This window comes from Podarcis gaigeae, assembly GCF_964106915.1.
Source record: "Podarcis gaigeae genome assembly, chromosome: 17".
Taxonomy (NCBI): Eukaryota; Metazoa; Chordata; class Lepidosauria; order Squamata; family Lacertidae; genus Podarcis; species Podarcis gaigeae.
The window spans coordinates 40,939,850-40,953,809 of record NC_139694.1 but is presented as its reverse complement, the minus strand read 5'-3'; the positions used below and the strand labels follow the sequence as shown (position 1 = coordinate 40,953,809).

Genomic DNA, 13,960 nt, shown 5'->3' with positions numbered 1-13,960 from the left:
CATTGCAAGGGGTTGGACTTACAATTCTATTATTCTATGTGGATTTGCTGAAAAATAGTATCTTTGACAATATGCTAAAAAATTAGTAACAATGTCAGGAGCTTTGTAAAAAAGGCAATAACCTCTCTAGTTATTTGCTTGCCTGCCCTGCTGTCCTGGAATGCTCTTAAAGGTTCTAAGTGTTCCAGAGTGAAAAGCATTTCCTGAGCTGGGCTGGGTGCTGAGGTTGCAGAGGTAACAGTAGGGCAATACATTCCATTGCAGTGATTAGCTGAGTAGGAAGGGATGTCCTGGTAGACAATCATCTATTTGGGTTGTTGCATCTGGACTCATATAACACACATATCTCTGACACAATAAAGTGGAGACCTCTGGGATTTGCATCAGTCTCTATTAGGCCTCTCAGTATATATAAACTAGAATTCAGGGCTTGCTTTCCCCATGGTAATGGAACAGGCTTAACAGGACTAAAACATTAGGTTTAATTTCGGGCAGAATTGGCAACAATTACTTCTACAAAGTGAATGGAGATCCAACGCTGGTTACCAAACCTGAACACTTTACCCAGAGAGTGCTTTGAGGCCAAAAAACCCAAAAGCACCACAAGCAGAAATCTTACTGCACACACAAGACACAGTTCAACGCTACTTTATTGACACTCATGAATTAGAGAAATATAAAATGATGTGTTTTTTAAAATGGCTCTCCTCCACTTTCAGGGCTGAGTCCCACGCAGGAAAGGATCCATATTTTGTCTTAGTTTGGTTCCTCTGTGAGAGGCTACTTGTGATCCTTGGATCTTCCTATGAGTGCTGGATCGGGCACTATTTCTTCTTTTCTTGTACTTTCTTGGAATTTATCTGCTTGTTTGCACTGGGGAAACCAAGGGGGGAAGTTTCTAGCCATCACCTGCTGGCTACACATCACTTGGACTCCTGGAGTGTATGAGGTTTTCAGACTTTCCGTTCTCAGTTCCAGTCTCTGTGCACAGCACAGAGGCTGGAATTTTAGCCTTTGTACACATCACCATTCTGGAACCCGGGTCACTACAGGGCTCTTGCCTTTGCACCTGCTCCATCTTCACCTCCCAGGAGCACGGGCCTGGCTCCTGCTGAAAGCAAAATGGGGCTGGAATAGACCCTCCGTGGTATCTGATCGGGCAAGAGCAATTCTTGTGTTAAAGGAGCATGCTGACTTAGAAGTCAGTTCCATTGGAACCAGCAGGGTTTTCACATAAATGGGTTTGAGACAGGAAAGGCAGTTCAATTTGTAGGTCTAGAAGGGGAATAAGAACACAAGGTGTAGGGAAGGAGGGCACTGAGCCAGGGACATGGTGTAGGAATATGGACAGCTACTTGGCCATAAAAAGGGGTGGGGGTTGGGCTTAAGCATCCAAGGATAGCCAATACAGATGGGCAGAGAACCTGTGGCCCTCCAGATGTTGATGAACTGCAGCTGCCATCGTCTCTCCCTGCTGGCTCCCCTGCCTGAGGCTGATGGGAATCGGGAGTCCAGCAACATCTGGAGGATTCCTCATTGCTGGACAACAGGGACACAGGAGGGACCTGCTAGGTCAAAGCCAAAGAGCTTCAAGCACTGGGGATGGGATTCTTGTCCGCACGCTGGATTCTTTGCTTGGGAGATGCTTCTCTGCTGACTTGTGCTGAAGGCCCCACGGAGCCCGTGGTCCATGCATGGAACCTCTGTGGGGGGGCAGGATCAGAGCTCGTGCTCCTGCGGTCTGATGGGGTGATCTGTTGGGGAAAAACAGGTTTGGTCAGGAAATATGGGCTTCTGATGACACCTGCAAAAAGCCATAACCTGGCCTGCTCTCCTGCCCCCTCAGCATCTGGTTCTGTGCTCATAATCCCGTAGGTGAATTGAAAACCAGGTGGTGAAAAGCAAAAGTATGGAAAGCAACCCTCAACCTCTCCCCCCCCCCAGCTGTGAGAGCAGCAGGGGGGTTAAAGGGTGCTCTGTGGGGGAGTAACTACTCTGTGACTTCTCCTCTAGGTCCTTTTCTACCATCCCCTCTCTGCCTTCCAAATGCACAGCACACTTATCTGAGCAAATATATATGGGAATTGTGTGTGAATTAGAATCAGGACTGCATGTACTCTGCACAAACAAATATTTGACATTATGCTGTAAAAGGGGGCCTCATATACAGATTTTGGGAATTCCCTGGGAAATGCAGTTATGTTGAGGGTCTGGCAAAACTAGGGGTCTCTAACAGATTTCTCAGCAGTGTGACCAAACTACAATTCCCATGATCCTTTGGGAGAAGCCATGACAGGTACAGTGACATAAAAGTCACCTGAGGACATTTCCAGGCAGCTCCTGTTTTTGGGTTGGGTTCAATCACATGCAGTGGTACCTCAGGTTAAGTACTTAATTCGTTCCGGAGGTCCATACTTAACCTGAAACTGTTCTTAACCTGAAGCACCACTTTAGCTAATGGGGCCTCCCGCTGCCACCGCGCCACTGGACCACGATTTCTGTTCTCATCCTGAAGCAAAGTTCTTAACCTGAGGTAATATTTCTGGGTTAGCAGAGTCTGTAACCTGAAGTGTATGTAACCTGAGGTACCACTGTATTGACACATTCAGGTCGCACCATTATAATTGATTGGGAGGTCTTGCGCAACAAACCCACTTAAGAGATCAGATTTTTTGCAATAAGGAAAGTAGCAGGTCAGGAATTTGATGGTTTGATGCAACCATCCTCTAATCTTCCCACAAACAAATGAGAATGGATGCTTACTAAATATCCAACATTATATGATCTGCCTGCAAACAAATCAGGATGAATGCTCAATAAGCAGGTCATTTGGTGTTATAATTGGCATCTCTGTTTTATATGCATTATAACATGAAATAATAATGTAAAACTTTACAAAAATAGAATGAAAATAAATAGAAGCACCCCCTTCTTCCTGCCTAAGAAAAGCTTAGTTCTCTGTGGCTTGGACTACAACTCCCATCAATCCTTAGTTAGCAGTTTGGGGAAGAGACTGCGAGAGAGGGAGAGAGAGAGAGAGAGAGAGAGAGAGAGAGAGAGAGAGAGAGAGAGAAGGGGAAATGGGGACTCACTGCTGTGCTGGTGCTTTCAGGTTTCTCTGGCCGGCTCCGGCGGGGTGCGCAGGTGATAACTGAAGGCCGCATCTGAAAGATCAGGAAAAGAGGTGTTTTGAGCTGGAGATGAGGAACGACAAGGTGAAGGTGGAAGGAGCGCTTAGCCAGGACTTACCTGCTGCAACTGGGAGACAGTGAGGGCTGGCTCCAGGAGGGGCTTCCGCAGGGGGCATTTATGTGGGCAGGATGGGTGAAGCGCTTGAGAGTCTCTGCAAGGCTCAGGTCTGGACGTGGTGACACAGGGAACTGCAATCGGGATCTGTGCAGCAGGAGGAACCCTCTGTTCCAGGGAGCTGAAGAGAGAGATAGAGAGAGTCACCTATACAGTATATCGGAAGTTTCCAACCTTTCAGAGTCCATGGCTCCCTTAACCAACTACATTCTTTCTGCGGCACCCCTGTGGGGCTCAGGAGCCCAGTTATATCACCCCTTGTCCACAGAACTGGCAGCCCCTCACCCTTTTTCAAACACCCTCCCTTGTGGAGTATTCCCTCAGCCTCCTCTTCTCTCCTTGGGAGTCCTCGGGGCAACTACTCCCCCCCCCGCCCCAAAGAGAGGTGCCTCCTCACACTGCCCCACAGAGGCCTGGGAAGCACCCCCTGGCCACCCCAAGAGGCACCCTTCGCCTGGGGAGCTTGTAGCCAGGGCTGCTGCAACCAACAGCTGTGCAAGCCTTTGGGAGGCAGAGACAAGAGAGGGCCTCAGAGGGAAGAGGGACAGAGGCCAGTGTTGCCCGCAGCACCCCTGGCCATCATTCAAGGCACCCCAGGGTGCCACAGCACACTGGCTGAAAACCACTTCAGTATGGAGGGTGCGTGCGCCGCTCTGTGCACCCAAGCAGCTATCCCACACCTGGGAGGCCCCCTCTGTGCCTCGCCTCCTCAGGAGTGCCCCCGCCCCGGGCAGCACGGGCATATCCGCCGCTGTACAAATGATACTGGATTACAGGGCTAAATTAATCCATATGTGAAATCTGCTCCTGCACGGAGCCACAGCCTATTTGAGGGCCAGTTGCCATGCTGTGAACTGCCTTGAGATCTATGGATGAAAGATAGCATATTTGTTGTTGTTTAGTCGTTTAGTCTTGTCCGACTCTTTGTGACCCCATGGACCAGAGCACGCCAGGCACTCCTGTCTTCCACTGCCTCCCGCAGTTTGGTCAGACTCAAGTTTGTAGCTTTGAGAACACTGTCCCACCATCTCGTCCCCTTCTCCTTGTGCCCTCCATCTTTCTCAACATCAGGGTCTTTTCCAGGGAGTCTTCTCTTCTCATGAAGTGGCCAAAGTATTGGAGTCTCAGCTTCAGGATCTGTCCTTCCAATGAGCACTCAGGGCTGATTTCCTTCAGAATGGAGAGGTTTGATCTTCTTGCAGTCCATGGGACTCTCAAGAGTCTCCTCCAGCACCATAATTCAAAAGCATCCATTCTTCGTACATTTGATTAATTAATTAATAATAATAATCTAGAGAGTCTCTCTTTGGAATCTGGGGTCTTAGCCTCACATCACAGGAAACAGCAGTGAAGAAGTGGTGCAAAGTGCCCTCCCCTCACCCCCAACCCCCCCTCACTTCAGGGATTAGGGATGGAGCCTCATGCTTCTTCCTTAAAGTCTTGCACTTTGTCACTTTCCCTGTGGAAGTTAAGCCCTGTCTGCAATGTGGAAGGAGGCATGCCGGACCCCACACTAGATCTCTTGGCAATTCTCTGCCACTTGGATGCCAAGCTAAGCAGGGACCCTGTGCTAGAACTTGCTGGTCAGGAGGTGGCTAGATGAAGCTCTCTGGGAGACGTTGGACCAGTCCCGTTTCTCAGCCTGATCACAGGGTTGTTGTGACAATAAACTGGGAGGAGAGCAGAAACCCATGTCCTCTGTTAGTCTTCATGCACTGGCAGAGGAGAAGGAGGCATCTGGAGAGACGAGACTTCAGAATATGGCTCAGAGCATCTTGAAGAGGCCACCCAGTAATGTGGGTGTCAGCCTGTAAGTCATTTTAACTACAGCTTTATACCCACAGACAGAACTACGGCTTGTATTCATCCCTACCCCCAGTTTTGTTTTAAATATAAGCACAACCTATACAATTAATATAAAATAGTCTATACAGCTTATTCATTCTACACTTGAGGGACTGAAGCTGAGAAATTAATGAGTTGCCCAAGGCTCTTCCTTCCCAGTTAAAATGTGCCTGGTCCCCATGGAACTGGGACCATTTTAAAATAGGAAAGCATCGTTTCCAGACAATTGGCATGCCTATAAATATGTGCACCTGTAGGCTTAACTACAGAAAATATAATGCCTAATTTACAAAAGAAATTTAGTCTTCTACTCTGAATACATTTGATAAAGTTGTGTGTTTGTACATTTGTATGCCACTGTTCCTCCAAGAAGCGCACTGTGGCAAACATGACTATCCTTCTGCGCATTTAATCTTCACAACTACTTTGTGAGGTAGGTCAGGCTGAGAGATTGGGACTGGCCTGAGGATGACTAGTTAGTGAGCTTCATGGCTGAGTGAGGATATGAACCTTGGTCTCTCGGGTCCAATACTCTAACCACTGAAGAGTGGAAATATATAAAAAAATTAATTGTCCAGAGGCACCTCAGAGACCAACGAAGTTTGTTCTTGGTATAAGCTTTTGTGCGCATACACACTTCTTCAGAAAGCTCATACCAAGAACAAACTTCGTTGGTCTCTTAGGTGCCTCTGGACAATTTTTTTATTTTTTTATATATTTTGACTGTGTCAGACTAACACGGCGACCTAGACTGAAGAGGGGGAATGAGCAGGGCTTTTTCCCAGCCACAACTCAGGTGGTGCCTTTGCCATACTAAGAGAACAAGGTGTGGTGAGTTCTAGCACCTCTTTTTCTAGAAAAATAGCACTGGGGATAAGGAAGGGCTTTTCACTTTCTACACTACATTTATATCTCACCCTTCCCTCAAGGGCCTCCAGACAGTGCACATGGTTTTTACAGAGTACAGCGTCCATTTTATCCTCACAACAATCCTGTGAGGTAGGTTAGTCTGAAAATAGGATGGGCCCAAGGTGACCCAGTGAGCTTCATGGCTGAGGGAGAATTTGAATCCTGGGCTCTCAAGTTCTAGTCCAGCACGCTAACCACTGTGCTGCACTGCTTCTCTCACATTTATCAGTGCATCGGGGATTCTAACGTATGCCAGCAACTGCATAGCTCTAAAAGCAGATGTTAGAGCAAATTAATTCAGAATAAAAACATGTTTTGCAAAAGTACTGGCCTTCAGTGCTTATTGAGAGATGGACTAGGTGAGGGCAAATCATGATCTCTGGACTCAAGACTCATTTTCCCCATCTATGAAATGGGAATAACAGTGAGCTACTCCACAAGAGTAGGAAAAATTGGATAAAACATTAGGAGAAATTGGATAAAACATGGTAAAGTACTTGGTCAATGAACTGAGAGAGCTGTCTTCATAATTATAATAAATTAAATCCTGTATGTTCATATATCTACGCTTTTACACCCATCTTGCTTCCTGCGTTGTCTTCTCCTAACAACATCTCCACTACACATAGCTCCACCGGGACTGCAGACAGTATTTTCTAGGTGCGGTTCAGAGCTTTAGCTGTTCAACCGTCAAGCTGGAAGTAGCAAGAATCTGTTTGTGACTTGGGCAGCACCCAGCCCAGAGCGCCCAGAAGGCACACAGGAAACCCTGCCCTGGGACAGATGCTTCTGGGCTGTGCAGCGTGGGCTCACTCTTCTTGCACAACGGGGAGCTGGCGGGATTAGAGGAAGTGCCACAGCACCTGTTTTGCATGCAGAGACCCCTAGTTCAGTCCCAGCATCTCCAGGTAGGGCTGGGAGAGAATAATAGCATCACAAAGTGGGGGGGGGGGGGGTGTACCCCAAGGGTCATCTAGTCCACCCCCTGCAAGGCAGGACTCTCAACTAGATCATCATACAAGAAAAGCATCATCCAACCTCTGCTTAGAAAGCTCCTGAGGGAGACTGTTCCACTGTCAAACAGCTCTTAATGTTAGAAAGTTCTTTCTGGTGTTAAGTCAGAACTTCCTGTCTTACAACTTGAAGCCATTGTTTCTACCCCTATCCGGGCAAAACAAGCAGTTTTCTATGGAGAACCATTTGCTCCGATTCACTGGTAAAACGGGGGTTTTCCTAGGGGAAGTGCCAGGGCAAAAACCCAAACCCTCTTGGACATGGAGCTTTAAAGAGCGAAGCTGTGGCTGGAGATTGTGACGCAACCGGATGTCAGAACCCTATAAATCAGCAAGTCTTGTGTCACCCTTGGCTGGCCATGAGCACCATGGTGAGGGGCAGACTGACACACCTTGCAGGGCGGTTTTAAGGGTTGCCAGAGGCCAGAGCCCAAACATTTCAAAGGTTGCTTCAAAAATGCTGAGCCCTTATGCTACAACGCCCCCTGGTGGTCCTCAAGGTCACTCACGCTGCCACGGGCCCGCAGGTCGATCGCTTGACTTTCGACGCCCTCTGCCCATGCAAGCTCCGTTCAGGGCTTCTCACATCCACACTGGGCTTGCGCTTGATGGCATAAACAGGCAGCCGATGGGCTGGGAAGCGGGGGAACCTCGGCTCATTCTCGAAAGATGACTGACCTGGAAAGAGAGCGCCAATGAAACATCTTGCAGTGCAACTTGACAGCAGGGTGGATGGGAACGCTTGCGTGGGGGTGCCGTCAGGGATGGCTCACCCATGAGGCAAGGCAAGGCAAGGCAAGGCAACCGCCTCAGGCAGCAAGGTCCCCGGAGGCAGTGGATCCCGATGTAGATCTTTATCCCCCCCCCCATTGATCCTGGTGTTGAGCTTCACTCCTCCCTTCTTTCCTAGTGAGAAGGGGGCACCATTTTGTGGTTCACCTCAGGTACCAAAATGTCTGGGGCTGGCCCTGGGTGTTGTGGTTTGGGACTAGGCATGAGAGCAAAAATGGACCTGGCACTGGCAGCAAGCAAGTTGGCTGTGTCTGCAAATGTGGGTTTCCCATTATGCAATGGTGACTGGGCAGAAGGCATGGAGACCCAGAGAAGGTCAAGGATCCTGCATCAAGAACTCCCTGCCTGAGCTGCTTCAGGTTGTGATGGATGTGCTCCTGGAGACACCTAGTTTGGTTGTCCTAGGGTAAGGTTACCAGATTGTTTTCAATGAATCCGGGGACACTAGTCAACTTCAATGGATTTTGTACAGTATGGGGACTGATTTGTAAATCCAGGGACTGTCCCCAGGAAATGGGGATGCCTGGTAACCTTATCCTAGGGGATTTTAACATCCATGCCAACACGACCTTACAAGGGGCCACTCGGGACTTCGTGGAAAGCATGGCCTCCATGGGGCTGTCCCTGAATAAGTCTGGCCCAACCCATAGCCGCGGACATGCCTTGGACCTGGTGTTTACCTCTATGGATGTTGGTGATCTGACACTAAGTAAAAGCGAAACAAAAGAAGTGCCATGGTCAGATCACTTCCTGGTGCAACTGGATTTCTCTGAGACCCTTCCCCTCTGCAGGGAGGTGGGACTGATTTGGATGGTCCGCCCCCGCCACTTAATGGATCCAAACGGTTTCCAGAGAGTGGTAGGGGATGCTTTATCCCATGTTGATCGCTCCGAAGCGTCTTCTCCCTCAGTTTCTCCTGGAGCTGAGGGTGATGAAACAATCGCTGAGACGGCTAGAGCGCTGGTGGCGGAAATCGGACCAGACACGGGTTAGAGCTCAATGTTGAGCCTACCAAGTGGTGACAGTGATGGCAAAGAGGACCTTCTTCATTGCCTCTATTGCATCTGCAGAAAACAGCCTTATAGCAGGGCTTCTTAAAAGATTGCTCAGCATGAGACAGCAACAGTCTTTAAGGCTGAACCCCTTTCTCAGAGCCTCTAGAGCAAAGAATGCTATTGCACTCCAGCTCCCATCAACTCCCACAGGTATGGCCAACAGTCAGGGGAAATGGGAGTCCAGCAACTGTGCAATCCTACACGTTGTCTCAGCAGTAATCCCCATTGAATTCAATGGGACTTACTCCCAGGTAAGCAGGTTTAGGATTGGAGGGCCTAAGGAGTAGAGGGCTGGATACATCTTGATTCAAGTGCTTGTGCAAGTACATGCATGAGCATGAATACTAAAGTGCTGCTTCACATACTGCACTGGGGGAAGTCAATTTTGAACTGTTGATAACATCCTGTGTAATCTGCTATTTCCATAACCAAAAGGACAAACACCACCGGGGCCTTTGCCCAGAAGAGGCTCTTGTAGAACAAATGAAGGCAGCGGGCAGACTAGAGCATTCAGCAGTGTACAATAATGTCAGGCTTTGTGGCTCTGGCAGGGATCCTTATTACGAAAAGCAGCCGTGTTATAAGCGTGTATCTGTTTTCTTGAGTGTGTGCCTGCCATGATTCCACAGGAGCACAGAAAAGGCGCAGAACATGGCACTGGGCACCACATCTGGAGAATCTCTGCTTTCATCTAAAAACAGGTGTGAGCAACACATTGGGAAGTGCCAGAGAGGTGGCTAACCTTGATTTCCTGTGGTTAAAAGTGGTGCCTGACATCGCTCCTTCCCATGACTAGAAACTATGCAGGAAGGGAAACACTGAAGAATAAATTATGCTAAATGAGAGTCTAAAAAGAGCACAAGCAACATATCAGGCATCAACATTCATTTTTTAAAATGTAGGATTCAGATTGTCTGGATGCAGAATTTTATTTTATTGTTTAGTGCGGAGGTCACAGAGCCTTGCTCTGGTGTGCATGTCTCTCTCTACATGGTGTGGACTGAATGGTAGCAGCTGTCCAGGAGGGGTCTTTCTAATCTTGCTAGCAAGAATCCTTTAATCAGAGATGGCTGGAATGAAAGCTCTGGACTTCCTTCAAGTTTCCCTTCTGCTTTTCTCCAAGACTGAAGATAAAGGGAATAGTCCTGTGCTGACTTTGTAGCCATGAAGATTTCAGAAACAAAAGGGAAAGATACTCAGGTGTCAACAAATTCCACAAAATTACTGCCTTTCCAAGTTCTGTTTTCAGATGCTTTCCCCCCTGAGATGCAGATGCTTAACTTAAAAAAAAAAACTCCTAAACTGACTTTGTCTGGCACCTGTCAGGGATTATTATTATTATTATTATTATTATTATTATTATTTATTAAATTTATATACCACCCTATACCCAGGGGTCTCAGGTGGTTTACAGAATATAAGCTTTACCACCCCACCCCACCCACTCCTGTATAATCACACAGGGAACATGATCTTCAATTTTATTAGGCTTCTAGACAATGCCACAGGGCCAGTCTGACTTAGCAATGCACTGCTACACTCTCCTGCATGGCCACAGACCCAAAAGACCAGGGGAGTTTTGAGAAGCAGCACTTCTCCACCCCCCATGTGGGGCTGCCTCCTGTTTGCCATGATGAGGCTTGTGATGATCAGTTGCTCTGAATGAGCCTGTTGAGAACGGCAACACTCTAATTCTTAGGGCAGATGCAGAAAAAGGACTTGTTATCACCCTCCTAGGACTGAACCGCCTCAGGGTGCAGATCCCATTCTGAATGCCCCTCATTCAAAAAAGAAAAAGAAAAAAAGGAATTAAAAACCCTATACCCATAAAAAATGAGCACATTTGGGAAAAGAGCCTAGCTGAGCCATGCTAGGTGTCTATGTGCAGGGAGACTTGGCTTTCATTCATTCATTGATTCATCCATTTATTTATTTATTTAAAACAGGGATGAGGGATGGGAAACCTGTAGGCCCCCCCCCCCCGAGGTTGTTGGGACTCAAGCTCCCATCATCCCCTGCCAGCGTGACTGAAGGTCAGGGGATAATGGGAGCTGTATTCCAAAGGCATCTGGGGGGCCAGTTTCCCCATCCCTGATATCCCTTTTAAGGCCAACCATTCAAATACATACGCAGTTCCCTCCATCTGCATTCTATGTGCAGCTCTAGGTAGGCAATGCCACTTGCCTTTTCTGAGCGCATAAGTCTGGACCTCAAAGAAAATGTCTGGGCTGAATGCGCCTTCCCTTTTTCAAAGTGGGTGGAGCAATGGCATTGACTAATGGTTCCTGTTCAGACAGGTACTGGTGTGGCACCCGACACTACTTCTGTATGCAATGTGCCTCTAGACCTGCGTTCGTAAGTTGTGGGATTAGTTAATTAGCAGTGCACCTTGTCCCATATTCATGCCAGTTCTCGCTTGTTTCAGAGCGCTTGCCCAGATTTGTGGTGGGGAAAGCTGAGGACAATACTGCCTGGATCTGCCAAAGTGAGTTCAAGTCCATGAAAGCTACTGATGCAATACATCCGATAGGTGCCAATGTGCCAAGAGACCCTTTGTTGACCCCCTTCCCTAGCTGAACCCCACTGTTCCTGCTCTAGGCAGGTAAGACAGAACACTTCCCCCACCCAAAGGGGATTCTAACACCCCTTATTTTTGTGGGCTGCAGTCAAGATGAGCACATGGTGTGTCACCATAATCACTGTAAAAGAGAGAAGCCTCTGCCCCAGAGAGCATACAATCCAAATTCCAACTGTGAAGACAACAGTGGGGGAAGGAGGATAGACACAGACAAGAGTAATGTGTGCAAATCTAAAAGGAACCACCAGCTGGTGGGGATAAACTGTTTTCCCTTTTCAAAAGGCAGCCTATAAACCTATAAAACAAATAAAAATAAAAGTATGCATATTGAAAAATCAGAAGGAGGTGAATGTGTGAACGAAATACTGCAAGCAGATTCAAATTAAAAATGGAAAATTTTCTCTCCCCCAATATACTTCCACTCTAATATGCACCTCTAAGGGTGAATCGGGGGTGTGGGTGTTGGGGGTGGTGGTGGAGCAAGGCAGTGTTAGAGTGGCCGGCCCTGTGAAGTGGGCCACTGAGGAGAATCCAAGTGGGGACACCTGGAAGAGCCGAGATGGTGGCAGGCAGGGTGCTGACTCTCCCTGGCCGAGCACAGCTGGAGCCTGCAATTGCTTTTCATGCCCTCAGGATATGGCTGATACCTGGTGTAGCAGGAACAGGGATCCGTGTGCAGCATTAGGCTCAGCACTCAGCCAGGTTAAAGGGGATGTGCGCATTTTAAGCGCTACATCCCTCTGCCTCTGTGGCTGCAAAAGGGAGCACTGGAAGTTGCACACAAACTGCATTAAAGGCAAGGGTTTGTGGGACTCACCTTCCAAGATGTAGACCTTGAATCCACTGCTGATGCCTGTGGTGTAGTGAAGATCAGCCAAGGCCATCTCTGCTAGGAGGTCCTCACAGGGGAGTTGCCGCTTGTTCGAGAGAAATTTGCTGCAGAAATCAGTGCCACCCTGAATATAGATGTTTAATCTGCTCAAGCTGTGGGTATTTCGAGATCTTTCCCTACTCCAGCAAAGGGAGGCTCTGAATGCGCCCCCTTTTCTCCCCAGGGCTGAAGGGGACCACCAGTTCTCTGGACCCAACAGGTTGTTCTTCGAAGAGTGCAACTTTCCGTCACCACCCACAGCATCCCTTCTTGAACTTTTGGATTTCTACCTAGCAGAGGCAGAGAGGTGGGGCTAGAATTGGCCAGTTCTAACAGGCCTGACACCCTCCTCTCCCCTCTCTAGTTAGCCCCTCAGGGCAAGTGTGTGTGTGTCTGTGCACTATGACACACCCTTGTGGGGAGGGGGAAGAGAGTGCAGTGCCCCCCAAAGAGGCAGGTGTGCAGCAGATGGCAAGGGGGGGGGATATTCCAAGGGGATGAGCTGTACAGAGCTTCCATTGACAAATGCTGGAAGAGCAAGGAAGCACTTTTTTTTGGGAGGTCAGGGGTTTGAGCATAAATTTGGGGAGATTCTGATCTGCTAATCTCAGTGTCTGTGGGGGTGTTACAGTTTGCATTTTATACTTTGATTGCTGCTTTGTACATCATATGGTTGATCTCAAAACAAGCAATTTACTTGTTTCACACTTTTTAAAGCCTATATCAGTTTTCATTTCTAATTTGGTATTAGTTGATCAGTCAAATACAGTGGTACCTCTGGTTACGTACTTAATTCGTTCCCGAGGTCCATTCTTAACCTGAAACTGTTCTTAACCTGAAGCACCACTTTAGCTAATGGGGCCTCCTGCTGCCGCCATGCCACCAGAGCACCAGATTTATGTTCTCATCCTGAAGCAAAGTTCTTAACCCGAGGTACTATTTCTGGGTTAGCGGAGTCTGTAACCTGAAGAGTATGTAACCCGAGGTACCACTGTACATAAAGGGACGGATGGCTGGAAAGGGTCTCAGAGGTCCATCCTTTGAATGCATGAAGAATGGGGAGTGGGCGTGGGCGTGGCCAGGACCTCAGTTAGCTATGTATTTTTATTGGTTTTTATTGATGGGGGCAGCTGCCCCTCCCTGCCCCCTTTGGCTACCCCCATGGGAGTGGGTATGGCACTGAAGCCTGGGAAAATGTTAGAGATGTGTGCTTCTGAGAATCTAGAGGGGATCAGAGCAGGCACGAGGATTGTGTCAAACCAAATTCAACCCCCCCACTGTAATCTGCTTTGAGCTAAGGCATGTGCTATGCGTCCCCCACCCACCACTTAGGTAGTGATGAGGTGATGGGAATGTATGTAATGAGGTGAATTCTGGGTGGAAATCTGGGGTGCTACTGCACTGGGAGAATAGAGGTGTGTGTGACAGAAAGAGAAGAGATCGGAGGAGAGAACAGAAGTTGGCTTACGCTCTGTGGGAAGCTTGTGGGGTACCTGTAGTTTGGAAACTGTTTGTTTTTACTGTACTGCAGAATGTTCAAGCGGCTTCACTTGCATTATCTGGTTGCAGCCTAAGGCAAGACTCGGCACCC

At 48.2% G+C, this 13,960-nt stretch overlaps 2 protein-coding genes and 1 long non-coding RNA gene across 3 annotated transcripts in view; all 3 read right to left on the bottom strand.

Moving 5' to 3' along the window:
• Positions 1 to 13,960, bottom strand: part of LOC310834972 (uncharacterized protein) — a 202,108-nt gene that overhangs the window by 134,294 nt on the left and 53,854 nt on the right. The window lies entirely within an intron of this gene.
• LOC310835355 overlaps positions 1 to 13,960 on the bottom strand; it is a 300,425-nt gene that overhangs the window by 247,056 nt on the left and 39,409 nt on the right. The window lies entirely within an intron of this gene.
• On the bottom strand, positions 633 to 12,658 carry LOC310835138 (uncharacterized protein). Its single transcript, XM_083719921.1, has 5 exons — positions 12,316 to 12,658; positions 7,583 to 7,751; positions 3,250 to 3,427; positions 3,093 to 3,164; positions 633 to 1,754 (listed from the first exon to the last, which is right to left on the bottom strand). Exons 1-5 carry the CDS (start codon positions 12,380 to 12,382, stop codon positions 1,590 to 1,592), a joined length of 651 nt encoding a protein of 216 aa, XP_083576047.1. The 5' UTR covers positions 12,383 to 12,658; the 3' UTR covers positions 633 to 1,589.

What these genes read in the sequence shown, in the direction of transcription:
- LOC310835138 (XM_083719921.1), bottom strand. Translation starts at nt 12,382, where the DNA reads ATGGCCTTGGCTGATCTTCACTACACCACAGGCATCAGCAGTGGATTC. An exon ending in CAAGGTCTACATCTTGGAAG is followed by an intron (nt 7,752 to 12,315) that starts GTGAGTCCCACA and finishes CTCTCTTTCCAG; the next exon opens with GTCAGTCATCTTTCGAGAAT. An exon ending in CTGTCTCCCAGTTGCAGCAG is followed by an intron (nt 3,165 to 3,249) that starts GTAAGTCCTGGC and finishes CTGATCTTTCAG; the next exon opens with ATGCGGCCTTCAGTTATCAC.